Raw genomic sequence first — 24648 nt, 5'->3', positions numbered from 1 at the left:
GCGCTGGCAGATGCCGTACAAGAGACACGCAGTTAGGCTGGCAGGAACAAAACTCACGCAGGCCACGCCGAGGGTCGCTTTCTGAATCACTAGTAAGTAGATCCCGAGAGGGAGGGAACCAAAGTAAAGACATCCAAGCAGCCACACCAGAATTCTGGGTATGCACCTGCGCAGCTTTGAAAATCGCTCCTGGCCCAGCTGCCTCTGGGAGTTCCGAGGGGGTAACTCAGTGCCGTGGTCAGCGTAACCACGGGGGGCTGTGCTGGGAGTCCTTGGGGGGGCTCTTCCTATTTCCGTGATTGTAATTACTAAGCAGTTTGATCCATGGGAAGGAGCCGAGGAAGCCAGGTTTTTTGGTATTACAACTACTCCTTTGCAGTCAGAATTCCACGCTGGTTTGTCTTCCAACACGAGCCTGGACATAACGTTTGTATCGCTGGGGAGTCCTTCAACTTCCCCTTCAGGCAGCTCTGTCTCACGGCGGCAAAAGGGACAGTTGAGGCAGGGATACCCGTCTCCTGTACGGAGTATGCGAGTCGCACAGCTAGCACAGACTCTGTGAAGACAATCCAAGAGTTTGGGCTTACGGCTGTGGATCGTAAATCTCTGGTAACAGATTTTGCACTCCAGTCCGTCGTCGGGCAACCGTTCCTCTCCGTCAGCACAAGTGTCAGTCATCTTTACGCCAGATGCGCTGTCAGACAGAAGCGAAATTGTAACGAGCTGTTTCACGATTCCGACTCTCTCGTTTTGTAGTAACTTTATTAATGGTAAGGTTTTAGTAAAAATAGGTAGGGACAACCTTTATACTGAAGATACCTAGCTTCTCCCACTGTAGCTCCCCTCGTTTTCATCCAACTTTACCCAACAGCCCACCCTTAATTATTTTTTTCCTACCTACTGGCTGCGTATTGCATTTAAAGTACGAAATTGTTAGTGGCAAAGAGAAAGCATGAAAGGTCTGCTCTGAGCGCTGGGGAGCTGTGCGTTTCGGAAAGGCCTGTACCCCCTGCGTGGGTCACCCTGTTCCCGTAAGCCGGCTGCGCACACCTGAGCGCAGCAGGGACGCGTCTTCCCCCCGCTGCTGCCCACACTGATCTGGGCTCAGGAGAGGTGCCTGGGGTCTGAGAGCAGCAGTTCAGTTGGGTCTCGCTGCACGCGCGGCTCTTCCATCCGGGGAGCGTTGTGCACCGTTAGCACTCCAGCTTTTCCACGCTGGGGCCCGTGACAATTCACGGAGCAGCTCTGACACATGAGAGCAAGGCCGTGCTGATGGAGAGGTCAAACTGCAAATCACTGTCTCGTGCTGCTGCTTTTGCTGGCAGCAAGTTGTCCTCATGTCTCCTATATTTGCGTTTTTCTACTACCTTTAACCCCTGCAGGTGTATAAGAAGAAAGCAGCTGGCAAGCTTGGAGACATCAGCCTCAAGATGACGGAGCAGGAGAAAGAGTTTGCGGGGAAGACTGCTCAGTACCAGCAAGAAATGAAGCACCTCAAGTGCCTGCTGCAGGACAGGCAGGACACCCTGGATGAAGTGCTGCAGCAGAAGAGGTAAGCCAGGCCCAGCTCCGTAGCACGTTCGTGTTACCGGCGTGCAGGGGAAGCTTTGCGCCGCCGCAGGGAGGTAGCAAAGCGGGCGTCCTGCGGGTCGCCTCTGCCCCTGTGAAATGAGGGACTCAAAGCCAGTACAGAATGGGGCTTGGTATTGTCTGATCAGTCAGCACAGTTCCTCCCAAGTGCTTTATACCTGCTGGTGTCAGTAGCTGGGAATCCTACAAGGAACATCCCGCTGATCTCAAACGTGCATGAGAAAAACAGTATTATGGCTGTTTCTCTGGAAATAGCTACTTAGGAATTTTAACTTATCATACCTTTCACACCTCTGAGCTCATGCTGCTTTTTTTACAGCAGACGATGACTAGTTAAATAAAGAGTTGTTTGGGGTTTTTTTCCCCAAAGTACAAAGAGCACAGTTCTAAGTCCCATCATATGGACCATCCAAAATTTACCTTTCTAGCCCCAAAGTAGGTAAGTGAGCTGGCGTAACACAGCCATGCCCAATAATCAATTACACTTCTGTCCATACAGAAGTTACACTTCTTCCCCTTCAGCCTGTATTGACTCATTTTTCTTCAGTAAGCACACAAATTAATACTGGCAACTAACTTTTAAGAAGCAAGAGCTGCACCTGGAACTACAACCCGGTGAAGAAAAATGGTTTGTGGAAACTAGCCTAAGATGAGCCTCACGGAGATGCCTTGCATTTCTGCCGTCTCCTGCGTTAATGAACGGCCTTTCCCGGGGGCAGTTGAGTCTTAACAGTATTCGAGTATATTATAATGAACACAAAGTAAAAAATCATCTTTATGTTAATCTTTCACATCATATTTTGGTGCATCTCATCACCCGCTGTTTTCTTTCGGTAACTGCATCAAAACCTGTTTCTGAAAACCGACCCACCACCGTGAAGTCAGCTGAATTCTATACCTATAGAAAAGAGTATTTTTATGAAACCAGTCAGCAGCACCAGCTAACACCACGGCTGATGCTGTTCCTGTAAACTGGCTTCCTCAGGATCCTTTGCTCATCTCAAGGAGGGGTAATCAGTTTCCTGAGGGAATCCAGCTACTCAGTAGTACTGCTATGGCTGTCTGCCAGGATTTAAACATACATTTTGGTCAGCTTCATGTATTTCTGGTTTTATAAGGCTTATTATTTTCTCTTTCCCGCCCCAACACACAGTTACAAGAGTCAAGAAGGGAAAATGGTTATTTTTAGTTTAGGTGTTGCTAGTAGCTTGGCAGCTGAAGTCACTGGTGCCAGGCCAGTACCAAACACGTACACTTACTCCCACTAGCTCCGCTTACGCAGTACCGTTACAGACCAGAAAGCAGCCTGGCTGACAGCGTTTCAGCTCCACATACCTGTACGCACCCCGAAGGTACGCGCATAGACACTCACTGTATTGAGGGGTTTTCAAGACGGTATCACACTGTAAATATATTGTATAGGAGATTCTCCAGTTCAGTGATTAAGTAACGGAAGCCCAAGTGGCATGCCACATTCCAGGCAGGAAGGCCGGTTCGCTTGCAGACTGGGCGGCAGGCCTGCTGTCTGCACAGCCCATGTGGATGCTGGAGTTCCAGTTTTTCTTCAGGAAGGTCATAACCCAATTAAGCTGTTTAAAGGCGCTGAGCACAGTCAGTCTAGGCAAAAGCATTGCAGGTGGGTGAGGACCGGAAGCTTTTCCATGGATTTGCTTTTGTTCTTGCATTTAATCGTGGAGTTCAGAAACGACCCCACACCTGCCTTCGCTTCTGCCACCCAGCTCTTAGCCCAAACCTTCACCCTGTCTGTTGTCCGTGCCACAACTTCCGGTAGAAGCAAGGGAAGGTAGCACCTCGGGTCTGGAAAGGGCGGAGTCCTTTCAGTTCTTTCCCAGCACATCAGAGACGAGCAGCCCCACCCTCTCCACGTGGACAGGACCGTGGCGGACCCCACGGCCAGCAGGTCAGGATGCTCCCACGCACCCAGGGCGGCACCAGCGCGCCGGGTACCGCGCGTACCCCGAGTTCGGAAGTGCCGTTCCTTAACACGCAGCGACACGCAGGTGCCGCCTCCTTCGTGTTTCTTCTCTGATCACTCGAGCAAATCTATATCCGAACTAGCGTGGGCTTCAGGAGCCACAGCAGAGGTGACCCTCCGCTGAAGTGTTCTCCCCTCCCACATCTCTTCCACCCCATGGCAAAGGTCAAGGGTGGCACCACTTGCCTACTGCCTCCAGAAATTTTCCAATTGGTTTTCAAAAAGAAATGCACACGGATATATTTGTTCTTTTGATAAAAGCTTTTAAAGCTTCTAAAGATACCCAAACCGTACCTTCCTAGAAGCTGCTCCGCAGAGCCTGGCAGTAGTTGCAGAGACTTCTGGGAACTCTGTCTGGCCTTTCACCTGGAGAAAGCAGTGCCGTTCGCTGTTCTTCCGGCACCTGCTAATCACGGTGACATTTCTGTGGTGTACAGGGTAATCTTATGAGTCATCACCATCACATACCTTTGCTTGAGTGAAGGCACTGCACGTTTCAGATACAAACCAAGTTGTTAACGTGCTTCTGGGGTAGAAAACCAGGTCGTAAAATGCCTCAAGTCTTACTTCACAGGGCACTCACACTGTGACCTAGAAAATTCAAAGGTATTTCGTAAGGCTTCTGCAGAGGTGCAGTACTTGGAGATAATTGCAGCTGCTGTACTTCGGATGCCGAGTGCGGTAAGGGAACTGCCACAGACTGTCCTCAGGAGATGCAGAAAAGCTCCTCTGCCATGTGCAGGGAAGGGAGGGGAGCTGTCTTATCGCTGAGGTTATATATAAAGCTGTAACCATGACAGAACTGTTTATTGCTGTGATAAGGACTATTTAAATCAACTCTTAGAGGGCAGATGGAAATGAATTCTTGAACCAGCAGCCCAAGGAAGATTTTCAGAGATGGAGGCTGATGAATCACAGGATGGGTTGGGTTGGAAGGGACCTTAAAGACCATCCAGTTCCAACCCCCCTGCCATGGGCAGGGACACCTTCCACTAGACCAGGTTGCTCCAAGCCTCATCCAGCCTGGCCTTGGACACTTCCAGGGATGGGGCATCCACAGCTTCTCTGGGCAACCTGTCCCAGTGCCTCACCACCCTCTCCATGAAGAACTTCTTCCTGATATCTAATCTAAACCTCCCCACTTTCAATTTAAACCCGTTACCCCTTGTCCTGTCACTACAGGCCCTTGTAAAAAGTCCCCCCCAGCTGCCTTGTAGCCCCTTCAGGTACTGGAAGGTGCTATAAGGTCTCCCCGGAGCCTTCTCTTCTCCAGGCTGAACACCCCCAACTCTCTCAGCCTGTCCCCATGGCAGAGGGGCTCCAGCCCTCGGAGCATCTTCATGGCTTCCTCTGGACTCGCTCCATCTGGTCTGTATCATGAATTTATTTCAGGGAGGGCAGAAAGCTCTCTCTTTTGTCAAGAAGAATCAAGTTCACATTTTGGCTAGGTTAGGCGTTGAATGGCATTTTTATTTTTACTCATTTAAGTAACACCAGCCTGCGTTTAGGGGAACCAAACTTAGTTTGTTTTGCCTAAATACACCTGGAAGCAGGACACATTTACTACCATGTGCTGTCTAGTTTTAAAAGCCAAGTAAAGGCTTGTGTTTGAGGAGGTGAAGCGGGTGCCGTGGGCGTAACGGCACAGCAGGGGTTACCTGTGATCTGCCTGGGGAGTGGCACAGCATCAGTGTCAAGGACAACACTTGGCAGAGCTCAGGGGAGCTTCTGGTGGGATACGGCAGAGTGTGAGCGAAGGGCAGTGAGGGGCATTCCCAGTGACGCTGGAGCAAGGCAGCTCTGGTGCTGAGCAAACACAGCCCCGGCAGCCGGGGTCGCCAAGCCGCCCTGCAATCCGCGTTCCCAAGACGGCCGGGAGGTTGTGACTAGCAGGAGTAACTCCAAAGTCAGCGAGCACTTCCAGGTTCTGCATCTCAGCTCCACTGAAAAATCAGTGCTCCAAGGAGACTTCAGACACACCACTACCTCTAAAGGCATCGCTTTCCTTGCTACTGAAGTCATTTTAACCATGTGGGTACTTTAAAAACTAGTATTGTGTAACTATTTTTGCCAAAACTGAGGCAGTTGCTACTGAACATAGGGACTGCAAATGAGCATCCCGTTTGCCAGGCGCGCTGGCGGCATCAAACTGCAGTTCAGAGCGCAGCGAACTTGCGTTTCCCCTTCTTCCAGCTTTCTCTGCCTCAAGCTCCTAACAGTCTTTAAAAACCAGAAAGTCTTGGGGTTAGCAATTTGCAGCTGAAACAAAGCCCGGGCAACCTTCCACACCGCTGCGCGGGTGAGCCGGATGGAGCTCGCGGGCGTGAAGAGCAGAACGCCCGAGCGCTGGGCACGCTGTGCGCAGGCTCCATGGCGACAGAGGACAGGATCTCGTCCCTTTCCCGACGGGGAAGTTCGTTCTCCTGTTCAGGAGCATTTCTGCACAGGGCAGCCACGTGCTTTGGGCAGGGGCTCGAGGTGAGCGTGTTAGGGGAGTCTGTACCGCTAGGATTTGTGTGCTTCATCCTCCACACGTTTCACATCATTTTGTATTTTGACATACACTAGAAGCAAGTCAGAGGAGACCCAAGAGCTAAACCTTGACCAGACGTAACTCAGAGAACAGTCTGTGGCTGGAATACCCTGCAGTGTTACGGGAGGTTAGCCTCCACACCTCAAAAATCACCTTTGTCTTGTGAAAACCATTAAATAATGCATTCCTTTAATCCTTCAGCAGTCAGAGAAACGGGGCCGTAGGGTTACAAAGCCTTCACTGTCTTTACCTCCCCCCCACTAACGTTTGACCTCCACGAGGCATCAGCGGATGCCCCGCTGGGTCAGACGCTTGCAGCCTCCGAGGGGAGACGCAGCACCCCGGGCACGGGGCAGAAGGAAGGGGCAGGCGGTGCAGACGTACCTGTCGCAGGAAGTGCCGTCGCGACGGACCCAGATTCACTGGAGAGCCACAGTCACGATACTTGGATCTCACGTGTGCCGCTCCTTGGTGTGGGCTTCACCCAACTCATTACGTGGGTCTGAATCTTTTCCCTGGATCACATCCTCTCTGGCGTTACGTTCAGCGGGCTTTGTTCAAAAACACAACAGGAACGAACTTCACTCCGGTAACCAGAAGCAGCGAAATACAGGCCGTCTGTAACGTGCTCATACACGGGGCACAAAGCGCGTGCTGCTGGGACGGGCTTTTAAAATGAGGATTTCTCTTCTTTTTTTTTTCTAGGAAAGTGGAAGGGGAACTTGAAATCATCTGGGAATCCACATCCAAAGAAAACAGGAGAATGAGAGAACTCTTGCATAAATCGCTGGGGAAGAACAACATGTGGAGCGCTGTCGCAGCTCAGGAGCCGTACCTGGATGAAAGCTCTCACAAGGACCTACTTTACGGACACGATTTTAGCTACTGTGACGTGAAACCTCCATCCCCTACTGCAGGCGAAATTCGGCAGGAATCTCAACCGTAAGAACAACACCCCCGCGCACGTCTTGCCCAAGAAAGAGAACGCGGGGCCCCAGTTTGACCGTTTCAACACAAGGTGGAATAGAGCCTTCACAATTCCTGTCTGTTTTAGCATCATGAGAGCACCACCCGCGCGCTCTCCAGCTGCGGCGACACCAGTGTAAGTCTCACCTAAAATAAAACTTGTATTTTTTTGAAAAGAGCAAGGCTGTTCCTTGTTAAGGCAGAATGTGGTGCAGCTCTAAGTGAACCTGGAGAGAGACATACCCAATTAACAAGGTAAAGAGGGGCCAGGCTCGGTGTTCTGGCACACACACACCCTGCCGCACACGAAGCGCTCACGCTCAGTACCAGAACACGGTGCTAACGCAAACCCCCGTAAGTGTCACAGCTGTGTGGTGTCAGGAACAACAACGACAACTCCCGCTGGCTTTGCTCAGAGGTAACAAAAGGAGTAGAAAGCCAAACACCAAAAAGAACAGATAGGGTTTGTGTCGACAAAGTCTTGCGCTTCCCCGAGGTGTTCTCCTGAGGGAGAGGCCGTGGCTGAGCGGGAGGTTATTTGGGAGAGGGTGGGGAGAGCCCTTCCTGTCACAGCACCGCGTTCAGCGCTGCCCCCACGTGCTGGTTCGAAAGCAGCTTCCGCGACGCAGCGGGGAGGCCAAGACTGCAGGCCCAAAGCACCTGCAGAGTCTTGGTGCGCGCGGGTACCTCCCGAGCGAGAGAAAACACCCCGGCAGCCGAGTCAGAAATACGTACGGGTCCTATAACCTGTGGGGTTCCATTATGTGCTTTAATTGCTTCTCTGCTGGTGATAAAGCGAGTGCAGCAGCCTCGGCAGCTCACCAGGATAAGACTGCAGGACGCCACAGAAGACTCTGGCTAAGGAGCCAGCACTACTGCCTCACCGTCTCCTCCCGCAGACTTCGCCAGAGGAGCATCTTCACACCCTTTCCTTCGCCTGGCTTTTGTAACTTGATTATTTTTGGACTCAAATCATGCAGAATAACTCCAAAACACGATTTTTAAGCAGAATCTTCAGTAACCTGACTTAACAGGTGAAGATTTTGCAGGGCGGGGCGTTGCTGGGGTTTTGGAGGGAGGGTCGGGTGGGTGTGCTCTGGCACTAAACCAGTCCTGTCTCCCGTCTTCCTTCAATCTGAAGAACTACCGTGAAACGAAGGCCTGGAATACCTACCCAGACAAGTCAGGTATAGACTGTGCAGCGTACACCCTCCCGTCGCGGCCATACCCGCTCCAGCCTGCGCGTCCTAGCCAACTCCACGCGAACACGGCTACGCCCACGTTGCTTTTCATGCTGTTGAAGGCAGGTTTGGAAAAATGAAGTCCTTTATGACGTATTCTGAAGATAAGCACCTGATATGCAAATGCAACCTTGGAACTGCACGTGTAAATGATTTACATCTGGTTTTAATTGCCCTTTTGAAGGTATCTCAGGATTTTGTAAAAACAAACACCACCTTCACAGGGAAAAGAACTATCCAGAACACCATAATTCCTTAGAAAGAGAAGGCAGGGTTTTCCAAACTCTCTCAATATTGGCTTAACTGTTCTGCCACTTAGGTAAACCGGGAATGCCTTGGCATCGCACTTCTGCCAGCTCTGGTGCCCATTTTCACAGCTCATTTCGGAGCAGGTTGTACGGTATGGTTCAAAGGACAGTGACACCGTGCTCAGCAGTGCCGCACTCGCTCCGTCGTCTGCGTCTCCTTAACGCATCGCGTTACACTTTAAATGAGCTAACATTTAATCGGATCCCTAGGAGATGATCCATACCCAGTTCCCACCGCATTTGCAAGGAAACACAGATGGCCCATGGAAGACAAAGTCCTTTCGTGGCTCAGGACCACTTTTTTGGCATACCGAGAAATCCCACTAAAAGGCATTCTCAACGCCTACGTGCGTATCACTGGTGCAGCATTCCTGGACAGTAAAATCCTGAAACTGCTTCAGATTCACCAAAGCAAACACACCTGTGTCGGGTACTGTACAGACAGAATTAATGATCAGACAGCTGCTTCTCTCCAATCCCCTCTGACAGTTAGGAAAAACTCATTTTCTCTTTCAACCTTATAGAACACCTACAAGAACTGGGCTTCCCTTAAGCCTCTTTCAGAAGGAAATCTTAGGCTCCCGATGTTTTTTCGCCCTGCATTAACACACTTGGTTTTTTCTATGTACAAAAAGCACATGAAACGATGTTTATTGCCGACCACCAATTTTTAGGATTAGAAAAAACATGAGACAGGCATTAAATATTACGTTGAAAAAATTCAAAGTGATTTATTACAACACAACAACATTTAAATACTACGCTAAAAAACAAACCCAAAACCCCAGGAAAAACCCCAGAGAAATCACACTGAAATTACTGATGAAACAGGTAATTTCAGGAGTTCAGATTGCCCAGCAGGCAGTAGCACTGCTTACGGTAATCAGACAGAAATCGAGTGTCTCAAAAGCTGACTAGAAGTAACAGGAAGAGCTTCAGGGATGATCACCATCACTTCCATGCTTAAGCAGCAGCTAAAAGTAGACCCAAAATAATCATTCTGAGCACTGGAAAAAGCCTGAACAAGCCCCGAGAAACTAACCCAGTTTGGGGCATTTTGTGTATTTTGGCAGTTACTGACTCCTTCCAGGTTCAGAACGTCGACAAGCGAGGTCACCCTGGGGAGCTGCAGTTGAGGGGAATTTGACTGCATCACAGCACAACCAAACCCACGAGGAATTACTACAGGGACTTGACTTTACAGTACGTTTTATGAAAAAAAAGCATCTTTAAAAATGACAGGCGTTTGAAATTCGTAACATACACCCCACCCCCACAGTCAGCTGCCTGCAAACGCCAGCCAGGGGAGGCGACGAGGCCTGCGGTCAGCACGCGGCCTGGCTAAGCAGCGCCGGGCACTGCAGGCCAGAGCCACACGCTCGCTCTTCGCAGACGGGCCTTGGACAGTGAGAACACAGAATACGCAGCGGAACAGGGACCTTTGTTCACGTGGGGCTCTGGAGCTTTGTAGCTGAACTCCAGGGTTAGCAGCTCTCCACTGCAGGTACGCCTCGGCCCGCTGGACCCCACCGCTGGCCCCACAGGTGATCCGGCCACGCGCAGGACAGCGGCGGGAGCTGTGCGGATTCGCGACACGCAGGCCAAACCCCACCTCGTTCTTTTCCCGCCCAGAGCTGTGCCGGTTGAGTTAGCGCGCTCATGTCCGCTCGGTAAAACTGCTGATTTCCACCACGGGGAAAGGGCCGGGGAGCAGGCCTACGGGTACGGTTCCTGTGGTGTACTACACCGGGGAGGAGGCAAGCAGCCAGCCACCAGGAATTACAGCAACACGCCGTGTAACCACCAAACCAACGGACAGGAGATGGGCTGACCCGAATGATTCCAACACAGACACCTTCTAACGCACGCACAGACCCAAAACACTTGGAATACACCTTTTCCCAGGCCTGCCCGCACAGCACAGGCATTTATCTAGCAGAAGGGACCCGCATTCAGGTCAGGTAACTAAAGCAAGTTACAGAATGGTTTGGTTCCATCTGAAATCAGGAAAAAAAAAAAAGCTTTAAATGGGTTTGGTTAGAATGTGGAAAATTGAAAAGTTTGTTTAGTTCCTCTTTGTTACTTACTCTCTGGTACCTATTTTCTATACCAAATGCATGCTGTCATGCAAGTACAAGATCCATCCTTCTGGAATGAGCAGACAACACTCTTCCCTGGTCTTAATTTCTCATTACAAATCAGTTCCGTAGAGAAGCGCTGCCAACGGAACGACATTTTAACGCCATGCCAACGTGGGCAGCGAATCAGGCGCCAGCGCTGGAGAGCCTGGCTCTGTACCACACTGGAAGTTCTGTTCCAGTCACAAGATTGACACTGTGTTTCTGAAACACAAGTAGCTGGAAAATGCACAATTACATGAAGGGGCATCAAAGAAACACCTAAAGCAGCGGATGCATCTCCTAGCAGCACGAAGTAACAGCCCTCAGCAGGTCTCAGCGTGGCAACTGAGGACTTCAAGTGACCACGCCAGGCAGCATCCCACCGTTTCCCTTCAGCGGATACTCTGCCTTCCTTACCTTTCCTTCAGAGCCACGTTAAAGCCCAGCTCAAGCACGCCGCTACCTCGTGCGCAGCGACTCTTCTCCACAGCCCTGCTGCCCTTGCTCTGCTGCAGTTTTCGTCAGGAAGTGAGGGCAGAGGCGCTACGGAAGGCAGAAGCAGACAGGACCAGTTAGCGTTGGGCTTGAACCAACACAAGCAGCTGCCGATACGTGTTCTTCCCTTTAAAACACTATCAGATCATTAGAACGGTGTCACGTAGTCCAATCTAAGTCAATCTAATGTTCAATTACGGATTAATTGTGGTCCGAAGATCAGAGGTGAAGAGAAGGGCATCCCTATGAAGACGGGTCTAAGTGAATTTTTCTACCTGCACTGCGGTAACCCTTTTGCAGACGCGCAAGCGTTCTGAATGCGATTCAGTGCTGACCAGTTCTCCTCCCCGCTTGTTTCACGGTTTCCATCCTGCAATTCCAAGCAGAAGCACAGACACTTCTTTCTCAGCTCTTCCTGCGAAAATATCTGTCAGTCCACATAATCTGACATGAGAGTCACAAGGACAGGGGATCCAGAGAGCGCTACACCAAGTTGTGGAAAACGAGTTCCTGCATTTCAGCAGGGTACCAGAGAGGCCACAGAACTGGTTCTAACTAGGACTCTTCAGCACAGAGACAAGAACTAGAGCTGCCCTGCAATTCACCAGTACAAACAAATCTGTACTGGCCTGTCAAAACCTCCGGTGAGACAAGGTATTGCAAACAGCCGACGCGCAAACCACACGGGTCAGAGGCGCCTTCAGCAGGGAGATGCATTCGCAGCACTGCGTTCCCGGGAACTGATGCACTTTTCACTATCACTGCAAACATCTTTTTTCCCCTGACAGAAAAGCTGACTAAAAGCAGCTCAGGAAACTCCTACCCGTTCAAAATAAACCTGCATGTCCCAGCCAAAGGAAAACGGGTGTTTATGATGTTGTTCTGCGTGGCTGGTAAGACACCAAATCAGGAGGAAACCGTATGTGATGGCTCTGACGTAGCTGTACGGTGCATGAACAACGGGGCTCTACTCTTGGTAGGGACTGCTGTCACCCTGACTGCTGTCAGGATAGGGGAACTGTAACAACAAACATCTTCCGAAGCAGCCGGGATTCAGCTGTTTTCAGGGTTCGTACATAAAGCTTTGCTTTTCAGAGAAGCTGCCCTCATGAAGTCTGTGATCCTTATGAAGGGAGATTTATGACAGCGGTCAGAAATCATTCAATGGACTTTAAAACCAAAGCCATCAGCTTCCAGTAGACTGAGCTCCTCTTTGTAACAGGATACGCTCAGAGGTGACAGCGTCTGAAGTGAGTGCTGCTGGAAGAGATGACAGCAGGAAAAAAGAGCAGGGCTTACAACATGAAGATGACCCATCATCTTACCATCCTTGCGAGTTGCAAGGGATGCTGGGCTTTTACTCTGAGCCATGCTCAGCAGGTAACCCCCTACCCCACACCTCCTGGCTGCTGCTTCTGCATTTACGTTTATCAGGCACCAGCTGGCACGTGGCAAAGTCCTGCTGCCAGCACCTGCCCAAGCCTGTCCAGCTCACCCGCCCCAAGGCAGCCGAGCTCCACACCCACCTCCCTCCAGCAGAGGAGTAACTACTGACCGCACACAGTGCGAAAGAGAGAGTAACCAGTGGTGTGTTTTACTATAGGTAATTCTTTAAGAATCGGCTGCAGTTGACCCCCCCGTTGTCTACCAGCACATGGTGATCTTACTTTTTCTCCACAGACAGAAGCCTTACCCGCTCCTTTGTTTTAAGCTCCCTATCCCTGATGCTACACAGTACTAGCCATCGACCGACGTCGTCGTTCCCACTCCTTGCTGCCGCGTGCGGAACCGCAGTACTGCTAAAGCCCAGGAAGGCCAACAGTCCGGCACCATCTGCTGCAGGTTCACCTTTGGTGGGAGCCTCCGGGACACGCCAAGTTACAGATTTCTTCTCCCGCTGGCGTGTGAAAACTAAGGAAGACACAAAACTTGTAATCATTCTTCACTTTTCTGTTAACACCAAGGATGGAAATAAATTACTTCAAGAGACCTTTGAACCAAGCCACACTAAGTAATGGGATGAAGTTCATGGCAGAAAACAGCATTGGGAGGAAGTACCAACGGCACAGTGCGAAGCGTGGAACAACTGCCGTGGAAACGGGGACCCCTGAGGCTGCAGAGCTGCTGTACCACACCTTCCTGCAGAGCTGGCTGCCTAAGCTCCAAAATACGGCCTGTGCACGTCACATGGATACTGTCACCCTCTGGAGCTGCACTCCTGCAGCAATCCAACAGACCAGGGCCTAACTCCCCTCTCCGCATGGCAACCACCTCACACATTCCAAGGCACACACTGGAATCCTGCTCGGTGCTCCCAGGCCGGAACTCAAAGCTTTCAGGATGTTCTGTGTACGCAGCAATTAAGCAACCACACAAGCTTTTCTTTTTGTGATTCCAACTACTACAGCCTTAGGAAGCTGGTACGTTTGTTCCCATTTCCCTCCCAGACTGGGTGCAGAGACTCTGCCATCACTGAAACTGCCCTGGTAGGAGGATTTACTGGGCCGCTACTGGCAGGTACTGGTTTGCTCTTCCATGACAGGCGTGTGTGAAGGAATCCTCCGAACCTGCTTGGGCACTTCACCAGCCCGCTCTGTGCGGCATCCTCCCCGTTCCGTGCTGCTCCCAAAGCTCAGCGACCTTCCCTCCGTCAGCTGCAACAGACACAACCCACGAACGGGACAGGCCCAGGGCACTCTCCGTCAGAACCACCCCCTTCCCATCCTGACCGCGAGCCACTGCTGCTTTCTGCCCAAGCTTCTCAGTCAGTCCTTCAGCTACTCTTTTTCAATACATTTTTTGGACATTCCCTCTGCAGATTGCTGGTCAGTCACCAATACAAGCCCTTCCAAAACTGATACGTGTATTTTGCTGTTTCTTTCCTATCTGCCTGGTTTACTGCTTTGGGAAATCAGTCTGACAGAGGTACTGGTAAGTTCCTACTCAGTGCAATTCCTGCCTTTACATCCAGGGCCACAGCTATTACTGCCAGGCACCGGCACTACGGTACTGCGAAGAAACAAAGAGAATCCTCTTCCTGTTTGCATAGGTGGCAACTTGTATGTATCTCTGAAGTGCTGAAATGAAGAATTAACTATCCTCTTCTGAGTAAATCATCACCTTGTATTTGGAGACACTTCCCAACACACTCAAGTGTGAAGGTGTTGGAATTCTGCATAATGAAGTGAAGGAGCCTGGCTAGAGCACAGGCATTGAGGAACACCGTACCTAGAAAGCCCAGAACTTACTGAGATTTTTTAAATCCCGTTGCTCTGCCTTGTTTCACAGGTACTGTAATAAATATAGATATTACACTAAAGAGATTATTTGGGTGTTTTATTCTACTACAGAAACTTCACCCCTGCCAATTTATCTTTGTTACCCACCGGACATGGACAACTTAGTGTTTTACCTCACCCACTGCGGACAGACTCTACTGATGCTGACACACTGCACCTCCCTTGAGCTTACACCACCTTCGCGGTGTAAACCGAACCAGTGGTTTCCGCTTCCTTTCACCACACAGCATAAACCCAGAGAGTTCTTCAATTCCTACCAAGAAAGGGAGAAAACACTTCAGCATTTGTGGAACTGTACTCGTACTGAAGTTTACAGAGCATCTTCTGTCCATGGTAACTGAACATAACTTTCCCTAGAAAAACGTTTGGATTAAATGATGCGACTATAAATTCAAAAAGCAAACGTGGTCACCTTTCCACACCAAAACCAACCACTGGACTCTGGAGTAAGCCTCAGCAGTTCCAGTTGCATTTTCCAACACTGTTCATATATACTGGTGTTACTACTTACCCCGTTGTCAGAGCAGAGGTGGCATCCTCCCTGCTCCAGGTGGTGTGTAAATACCAGGGAGATGTTTCACTCAACACACACTTTAAGACAAGTATGCCCTAATGTTCTGTGAGCTGAGGGTCATTCATTTTCTGGTTTCTAGCCTATCAGAAACTCCCTCCCATTCTGAAGTCTGTTAAACCCAGCTGCTTCTTTTTCCCTAGGGTAATAGCCAGAAAGATGCTGTTATCCCAGCCAGAACACTGCTCTCCACAACGGCTCAGAAGAGGGGGCCTCCCACGATTTTTCACCATGAGAAAATCATGCCCCTGTGCTGGCAGACTGCAGCAGGAGGTCGAAGAGCTTTTCCTTTGGGGCTACAAATCCCTGGCTGGCCAGGCACAGCTTTTCCTTTTAGGAGAGCTGAGCAGCCATCCTACCTCTGCACATCTCACGTAAATAACGATGGTAACAACTCCACCGCGTCAATCAGCTTGAATCCAGAAGAGCAGATGCGCTTTGAAGGCTCCTTTACCTTTAAAAACATGGTTTCTCTGGGAGATCTCCTGATCCGTTTAGCTCTGAATTTCTTCCCTGTACTGATTCCGCCATCTCTACATGCACATGCATTCAGACACGTAACCGAAGCTACCCTAGTGTAGTACTTACAGGCTGCTGGACGCAGCAAACCTTTGGGTTTGGTCAATGGAAAATTAAACGGAGATTTCAGACGTGGGTAGCACAGAGCATCGTAAGCTCTACAGACTACTGCAGTATCCACTGCTAGAAACGGGCATGACAGGGATGCATCTTCCAAAGCCAGTGCCTGGAAATCCCTCCTTGATGAAGCAACCTGACTTCTGGACTGAAAAGGAGAGCAAAGCGAGGCGCTTGCTCCTCAAGCGGGGGAAGAGGAGGAGCTGGCTGCGTATCAGGGAAATCACAGCCTAATCAGAATTAGGGAAACACTGTTAAAAACCCGGGCTCCTGAATGATCTAAAAACCCTAATTTGATATAGTCAAGCTGATTTCTTCGGAGGTCACCAAAATGCTTTAGAACATTGCTGAGATTCCTTGATTTTTTGTGATCTTTCGCACAGAACAACACAGCCAGCATTTACAGGTTTATGAAGAGTCCCTGAACAGCCGTGCTTGAAAAATAAATCTTTGTCTTACTACAAAAACACGCACTATTCAGGCAGGTCTACTGCAAAACCTTTAGTGAACCTGAAGACCTTTTCAACAGCCTTATTTGTGACAGGGCCAAAACCACCTACACCCTAACCAAGGAGGGAAACCCTGCAGGTGTTTAAAAGACACGTGGGTACCTCTGGGCACGGAGAACTACTGAGTCATCTGACCTCCCATCAGGTAGGAGTCAGGAGGAAGAGTCCTCGCAATCCACCAGCACAACCCAGCATCCTCACAGCTATTGAAGAGACTTTTCCTGCATCCCACCTGCCACACGCCTGCAGCTCCTCAGGAAAACACCAAAACGCGTTTCAGAGCGACAGTAGCGAGACCACTTCGTACAGCACATCTGTTAACAGCTGGATTCGAAGCAGAGCAAGTGTAAGTGAACAGAGTGAGTGGAATGAAGTAACCTGTAGTAGCAAGGTTAGAATGGAAAGTACCAACCTGAGATACTGCTAAGCTACGATCAAAATTCCCAGGTTCGAATGATCCTTACCATTTGCCTAAGTGTTGGTCAAAGCAGAACACGGTATTTATTGCTTGCAGTAATGCACAACTCTAACAAACATTAACCTTTATTATTAGTGACTAATGATAGTAAAAGGTGTATTTATACACTGTGCCCTTGCTATTTCCCGAATTAAAGTTGAAAATTACTTTTTACGATTTAATTGTTAAATAGCATCTGAAAAGGTTCAAACTACACTGGTTAAACAGGACCAGCCCAGCGTGTTTGCTGCTGCAGCTCCTTGGAATTTGAACTCCTTGATCTCTTCATCTATGTATATATTTGAGAAGGAAGGAGTCTTTTCCCATGGCTGTAAAATGCCATTTCTCTTGTCCATGAAGAAGAAAACAGCAGAATCCTTGAACTCAGTGTTTATTTTTTTCCTTAAGTAGCTGAGGAAAAGAAGGATTGCTGGTAAAACTGCAAATCCTTTAACAAGCTTATAGCATCCCAAGAAGATTAACCCCCAAAACAAAACTGGACAATAAATGGAAGATACTTTTCCATTTTTATAAGAAAACACAGGCTAGTTAAGGTCAAGTTGCTGGCAGAGACTTAGGACACCTATTGAACAGGTGGGAGCTCTGCAAATACACATTCCAGCTCGACTGAAGAAACTAGTTGCTTTAGGTCGAAACTCAAAACAACATTTTTTCAGTGTTGCCTTTATTGTATCTGAAGAAACAAAGAAGAGGATGGATCTGATGCAGAAAGAAAAGACATCTGAAAACACCGTAAAACATGTAGAACATAGAGCTGCACAAAAAACCACAGAGATTACCTACACTAAATCTGAAGAAATTCCCAGGCAAAACTTTAACATGGAATTAAAGATGACATACTCCATTCTTTCTCCATCAGAATTACACGTAAGGGCTTTTTTTGTGGTCTGGAAATTCCAGGGTAGAGATGATGTGAAAGGTGTGTCTACTTCGAGTGACAGACTATCCCCTTGGTATGATTCCCCCCTCTTCTTTTTGCTTTTCACATTAGCTTTGTCATTAGTCTCTGGCCTGTCATGTAAAACATGGGAATGAGAAGAATCTGGAAATGAAGATTTCTGGTTATTATCAGTTACAGGGAACGCAGAAGGACGTTATGTAATACCTGAGCCCAAACGAGGCATCTGCCAGCGACGGATATAAAAGTGTTAAACAAAAACTAATGCTATGTCACAACTACCATGAACACTATTTTAAAGCCCTTGTAAAAGATGCAGAAAAAAGAAGTTGTTGATATTTGGCTTTTCATGTGCTTGTAGTAAGACCCGAATTTAATACTTCATTCTCTTTATCCGTGGGGAAAAAAAGAACTTTTGGCAATTGTTCGGATGGTAATTTTTCATTAAGAAGTTAGATAAGATGGAAGACCTTCTCTTGAAGCTTAACCTTACTTATGTGAGAATTAGAGAGGAAAGGGTAAGACAGTGAGTACAAAACCCACAGCTTTGGCTTTGTTTTCAGTACTTTGCAGTCTGTCCTGGACGAAGACACTCACAGCACAGAGTCTGGCTCAACCATCCCAAAACACAGCAAATATAAACCAATGTCAGCCTGTTCCACGTTTCCCGAGAGCCCATTTTTAGTCACAGATTTACATCAACATTACCAGAGAGAAATTCCTGTTGGTCAAGCCAGCACGCTTGAACAGAAAGGTTTAAAAAAAAAAAAAAAAAGAAAAACCAACTGCCAAATCATGCCAGGACCCTGTTTTGTTGATACTTTGGTCCAACAATTTTGTCTCCACCGTTGTGCACGTGAGATGCCCAACCCGCACATCAGCGGCTAACACCAGTACACCTCTCCGCTTTTAACGGCAGATGTGGAAGTCAGCTGAAGTCCCATCAGCTTGACTGGGAGTGACTGGTTTGGACCCAGCGCAGGGAAGGAGCTGTACAGCCGCACTGCCCTGAAAAAAGGGCGTGAGACAGGACCACCGTTATCTTCTGCAAGCATTTCAGGAATGATTAGTAGGAATGAAAGCAGGATCTAGGATAACACTACCTTTTCCCTGGATATACGGGTGCATAGAAACAGACGATGGCATTTTTCACTAAAACAAGATTTCTAAACATTTACAAAAATGAAAAATTAATGTGAACTGCAAGTGAAGGGAGCACAAGCTGCTCACTCAGCTGCCTTCAAGCCAACGAAAAACAAACATTTCTGCTCACACTTCTCTACCTTCTCAAGATGAAAACATCAACTATTTTTATAGGATGCAGCTAACATCTGGACAGATGTTTTTAATGCACCATAATATGACAACTGCTTCAAGGGTACCTTTCCACATTATTTCTAAATTCGAAATCGATTGATGTAAACTGATCGGAGAGGCTCTTCAAATCACGGTTCACTCTCACTATGTGACATAGTGACATACCACTTAGGTACTGGACAAACATTCTCACAAATGAAACAAAGACCCTTTTTTTTTTTTTTTAAAGATAAACTAATTGGACTATTGGTTTACCTGTGGTTCCTATCTCAAAGCTTCTTGGCTGAGAATGGGTTTAATGATTACCTTTTATAACCTCTGTACTTAAGCTGCTGCTGCTTCTGCGTACTCTGGTTTCAGACATGGACCTGTCCTGCTGTCCAACTGCCCGGTAAATCTAACGGGAGAAATAAAGAAATACACTACACAGAGACCCCTGGAGCCTGAGTAACACCAAACAAACATAACTAAATAAGGTAAGTGAACGTATGAATTGCTAAAAGATAATGATTAAAACATTCTGAATACAAGATCTTAGAGAGAATTTGGGCACGAGGCTGTAATAAAATTCAGTGACCCAAGCCCCACATTCCTGTACGTGGGCTATTTTCTCTCATAGATTTAATCTTTAAAGTTGGATTCCTGACGATTTCTTTTAAATACCTTGAATTCAAAACCTTAACCGAGTATCTTTATAGCCCAAATATTTCCAAAGACCGGCAGTACCAAGACAGCTGATCCGTCAATCTGAAATGCTAGAACTGTTGTAGCCTGGAATTACTGGACACTACCTAAGCTGCCTAACCATGGCACATTCCTGAATTACAGTGTAACTGCAAAATGATCTTCAACGCCTGTTCTAGTAATCACAGCTGTAGGGTCTGAGGAGACAAGACTTTTGACTGAACAAACTTTAAGAATCAGGACCTAACCAGATCAATTTGCTTCACCATCTCAGGTTGCATTTCATCCCAGTACTGGGGGAAATAAGCAAAATCCCCACAAACAAAACTCCCACGCCTAAATTTGCATTTGAAAACAAACTGCTCTTCTAATTCTAAACCAAAGAAAACTTTCAGTAGAAGTCGTTCACCCCCAGGCAACAGGGAGAGGTCTGCTGGTGCCTCTTGGAGGCAAAGAGCTGCTAAGGAGACAATTAGAGGAGCCAACACCTGGCTTAGCGGATACTTGCCTCTCCAAGGACCTGAGACTGGGCCCAATTTAGAGAAGATCAGAAAGGTGGTTTCCTAGATAAGAAAACAGACAAGCTTTGGGGAGAAAAATTAAATCTGTTTGGCTCCTGGAGGGATTCAAAGGAGTGAGTATCTACAAAACGTAGCTTGTTCCAGTACAGCGATCCTCAACTGAACATACGCCGAGCCAGAAGCTGGGAAGGTGGGTATGAGGTATCCCAGGGAGTCAGATGTAACCTCCAAGCAGGTAACGAGGTGGAAGTCCCTTGCATGTGAGTGACTGCGTGTGTGTTGGTGTTTTCTGGCAATATTTAACCACGCTATTTTGGACCCATCTGTATCAGCACAACTCAAGCAAATGTTCATACGCCAGGCTGATATTTTGGGTTCTTGTTTTTTTCCCCTTAGAGACTTCACCAAATAAACCAAATGGGTGAAGAAGGCTTGAGGAAAAGAAAAGGAGAGGACAAAACCCAAGAGGATGGCCAATCTGTTGGGAGTCAGGAACACCAAACGATGAACCTACAAAAGCAGGCAAACCTTTTTCTTTTCCTCCTCCGCCCGTGTGTGTGAGGGGCTGGCGGGGGTGGTGGGCTGGAGGTGGTGGTGCGTATCTCTGCACGTGCATTATCCTACAAAAACTGCAGCCATGTCCCAGTTTAGCAGCGATGTGTGAGTATCTTCACAGTGTGGGTGGTTTAAATTTTATGAAACTGCTAAATCCTACTTAAATACCTCTGCTACAAACAGTCAAAGTAAGAACAGATATTTTTTTAAGTCTCTGAATTATTCTTCTGATAGCTTCATAACCTTTACTGTTTCTTTCCACCTGTACTTCTCAGAGGTTGAAGTAGGTTCATAGAATCACAGAATCGTTTGGTTTGGAAGGGACCTTAAAGACCATCCAGTTCCAACCCCCCTGCCATGGGCAGGGACACCTTCCACTAGACCAGGTTGCTCAAAGCCACATCCAGCCTGGCCTTGAAGACATCCAGGGATGTTTAGCTCATTGCTTCTGAAAGTTTGTTAGGGTTTATAGCCACAAGTCAGCCACTGGTGCAGAATGACAAATGACAGCTTGTCTCCTCCAGAAAGTTACAGATGTGCCACTTCCTGTTAGAAGGGAGTGGAATTCCTCTTTGGATTTAAGTACCCTGGAAAAAGATTCTCTATGTGGTTTTAGTTTGGTGCCAAGACTGGAAAAATAGTGATGTTATTAGACTAGGCACAGCTAACAGGAAAATTTAAGAAGCCCTTGCCACTGTTACTTAGCAGGAGATGCCTCAAGTTTTAGTAGCTTCATTTAACATGAAGGTCACTACAAGCTCAGGAGAGCATGATCTTTCACCCCCTAGCAGTATCAAGATAATTCCTGTGCAGAAATACCTGAAGCAAGGAAAGGAAAACATCTTCTGGGGAAAAAAAGAAACCCATAACAAAAAAACCAAACCCCAAAAAAAAGACTCCATCCAAGAAAGCAAATTTTTTAAGCTCAGAAAATTCAGTATTCCTCAAATGCTCATAAAAGAATTTCAGTGCTTAGTTAAAGAGTGAAAAGGGGGTGTTCACCTGTACAAGGTTAGATTTGAGACCTACGTAACCCAAAGGATGGTTTGATAAAGCAAATAGGCAGAAAAAGTCCAAATACTGCACTTTTGGAAAAAGCAGGAGTACGCCACAGGGTGGAAAGAGAAACTTCACACAGTGTCACACATTACTCTGTAGAAGCTCTATGCTGAAAGCAGAAAGAAGTCAGTAGTGACACTTACTATGTAACTGTATTATACTGAAGAGTGATTATTGAATTGTTAGAAATTACTTTACCAAAACATCTCATTTTATTTCAAGGTGGGCCTCATCAGTGGAATCTGTATGATTGTTGGTACAATTATTGGCTCCGGTATCTTTGTTTCTCCAAAATCAGTACTTGCCAACATTGGAGCTGTGGGTCCTTGTTTAACCATCTGGGCAGCCTGTGGAATTTTGGCAACATTAGGTAAAAGAGTCAACGAATTTGAAACTTGACTTAGATGTTTCTATCTACTGTTTCTGTATACTACTCTCATTTCACAAATTAGCTAACAGCACCTAAACCAAAACCAATCACACCTTGAGGAGTGAAAGCGGTACTCAAAGGTTAAAATATGTGGGTTTTTTAATATTTATAATATAGAGGTTTTAAAATTGTAAAGCACATTTTCAGTTCATTTTGAAAGCAAGTTTTAGTTTTGCTTACTTCATCCACTAACTGCAATACAGAGAGTAATTTCCTACTTAATCCACAGGCAAAATTTGACGTTTAGTGGCTGTTTCTGCTAGTCGTCTTCTGTAAAACTAATTTTATTACCTGAATTTTAGCACTAAGCACCTCAGAACTTTTCCAAGTAGTAAAACAAAGAAGAATTATTTGGCATTGTGTCAGGGACACAACATACACAAAAGCCCTTTATGCAAGATGCCAGCTACAGCAGTATATCACTGTGCTTTTAAGCTGAGCTTAGTAGACGTTTTACTTCAAAATCGTGCAGCAAGTCTATTTTTTTAAGTTTCTAAATGGTAAGTCAGCCAGCACTGTTGTTACTTAGGTGCTTCCTACAGTGTTGGTTTCTTCAACAGAAATCAGAATGTTCATACTTTCCTTGCTGATGTCTTGAACACCAACAGCAGTAAATTCTGGAACGTAACTCAATAGTTTTGGTGTACTTTTTCCAGTTACAAGTAATTATAATTTTATTTTGCAGATACAGTAAAATGTACACAAACATCAGAAGAGTAACAATACACTACATACATCCATTTCCTTAACTTTTCTACCTGTGAAAAAGTGATGATCAGTTCTAGCCAGTCATAGTTTAAATGTATGAACTGAACCGGTAATAAATGCTTTTCTTTGTTATTCAGGTGCACTTTGTTTTGCTGAGCTTGGTACTATGATCACAAAATCTGGGGGAGAATATCCTTACCTTATGGAGGCATTTGGCCCAATCCCAGCATTTCTCTTTTCTTGGACAAGCTTACTAGTCACAAAACCCAGCTCATTTGCAATCATTTGCCTCAGCTTCGCGGAATACGCATCAGCTCCTTTTTACCCAGGTTGTGATCCACCCCAAGTTGTCATCAAGTGTCTGGCAGCAGCTGCCATTGGTAAGATTCTGTTTATCCATCGCCGCGTAGGGCTTTCTGTTTGGCCCCACCACCGAATGCATTTCAGCACAGAGACCTCAGCGGGTTCATCTTCCTGAGGACATCAGGAAGTGGCCCGGCGTGGAAAGCAAGGGAAGGCTTGGGAACGCAGCAGCCAGAGTCCTGCTGGTGATCACTAATTCAGCAAGACAGGAAAAGGATAGGTTTAAAACCGGCTTGCTCCGAGACAAAGTTTCTTCTATTCTTTATTAATATAGATACAGCTGTGTAATCAACGCTTTTTTCTAGCAGAAGAGGAAAAAAATTAAGTGTGGAGGTATTATTTTGGTATTTATCAGAAGGCTGTACAACCCCAATAGCTATTTTTTAAAGGTCCTATCAAAACCTAATTCAGAAAACCGGTTTTTTCCTCACTATTTCAAGTGTTATCCAAACACAGTATGTTAAAAAACTGTATCATTACTACAGACAAACCGTGGGAGGATAAAGCAGGAAATAAGGGGAGGGGAAAAGGTTTTAAGAAGCAACTTTTCTTTCAATTCTGACAGACTTAATGCGGAAATTCATGAATTTCTTTCAGTAATAATTACAATAGTGAATTCTGTGAGCGTGAAGCTGGGAAGCTATCTCCAGAATTTTCTCACGGCTGCTAAAATGATCATCGTGGCAATCATCATTGTAAGTGGGATTGTCCTCCTTGCACAAGGTAACAAAGCATACTTTACCTGCAAAAACTATTTTTGCTTCTGCTATGATCACTAAAAAATTTCCCACTACAGAAGTATTACAGCAAGGCAGCTCTCTTCATTCCGTGTGCTAGTTCCTGACCTCTTGACCGATGACATTTTCTTTTAGAGAAGGGGGGTGGGTAAGAAATGCAACACCACAGATGAATCAATAAAAATTGGTATGAATTGATTTTTAACAGTGAGATGTTTCAAAATGTGAAACAGATGTTGGAACGTTTCTTCATCCGGTGGGGATTAAAGGAGTTAATTTCAAAGCTGATCAGTAATCTATGTCTTATCTGCAGGGAAAACCGAAAACTTCAAAGATTCTTTCAAGGACAGTAAAATTTCCGTTAGCTCTATCGGTCTGGCATTTTACAACGGACTCTGGGCATATGACGGATGGTAAGGCAACTTTACTAGCATTAACCGTTTAACGGCCTTCAGAGGGGTTTACTCTCCCTGCAGAACTCAAAGATGCACTCTGAAAAAGTTAACAGATATCTGACTTGTTATTAAGAATTTCTTAATGAATTCTGGAGAAGGAACCCCAGTTCGGTTAAAAAACCCCAAACACACCCAAACCCAACACCACTCCCCCCACCCCAAACCCTCAAGCTGCTGTT

General features: G+C 47.0%; 2 protein-coding genes across 2 annotated transcripts in view; both read left to right on the top strand.

Moving 5' to 3' along the window:
• Positions 1-9781, top strand: part of CEP89 (centrosomal protein 89kDa) — a gene marked incomplete at its 5' end in the record, with an annotated part of 32055 nt that extends 22274 nt beyond the window's left edge. The window contains 6 exons of the mRNA XM_010153423.1: positions 1383-1552; positions 6825-7061; positions 7467-7503; positions 8227-8392; positions 8845-9012; positions 9708-9781. Coding sequence (XP_010151725.1) covers positions 1383-1552; positions 6825-7061; positions 7467-7503; positions 8227-8392; positions 8845-9012; positions 9708-9781 — 852 coding nt within the window. The remainder of the gene's footprint in view (positions 1-1382; positions 1553-6824; positions 7062-7466; positions 7504-8226; positions 8393-8844; positions 9013-9707) is intronic.
• A 9535-nt stretch (positions 9782-19316) lies between these two features.
• The window catches only part of SLC7A9 (solute carrier family 7 (amino acid transporter light chain, bo,+ system), member 9), a 12918-nt gene continuing 7586 nt past the window's right edge, over positions 19317-24648 (top strand). The window contains exons 1-6 of the mRNA XM_010153421.1: positions 19317-19433; positions 20559-20684; positions 21999-22146; positions 23052-23294; positions 23875-24000; positions 24328-24427. Coding sequence (XP_010151723.1) covers positions 20580-20684; positions 21999-22146; positions 23052-23294; positions 23875-24000; positions 24328-24427 — 722 coding nt within the window. The 5' untranslated portion in view covers positions 19317-19433; positions 20559-20579. The remainder of the gene's footprint in view (positions 19434-20558; positions 20685-21998; positions 22147-23051; positions 23295-23874; positions 24001-24327; positions 24428-24648) is intronic.

Source organism: Eurypyga helias, unplaced genomic scaffold (genome assembly GCF_000690775.1).
Source record: "Eurypyga helias isolate BGI_N326 unplaced genomic scaffold, ASM69077v1 scaffold2386, whole genome shotgun sequence".
Lineage (NCBI taxonomy): Eukaryota > Metazoa > Chordata > Aves > Eurypygiformes > Eurypygidae > Eurypyga > Eurypyga helias.
Note: the sequence above shows the minus strand (reverse complement) of the source record. Positions and strands in the feature narration are given on the sequence as shown.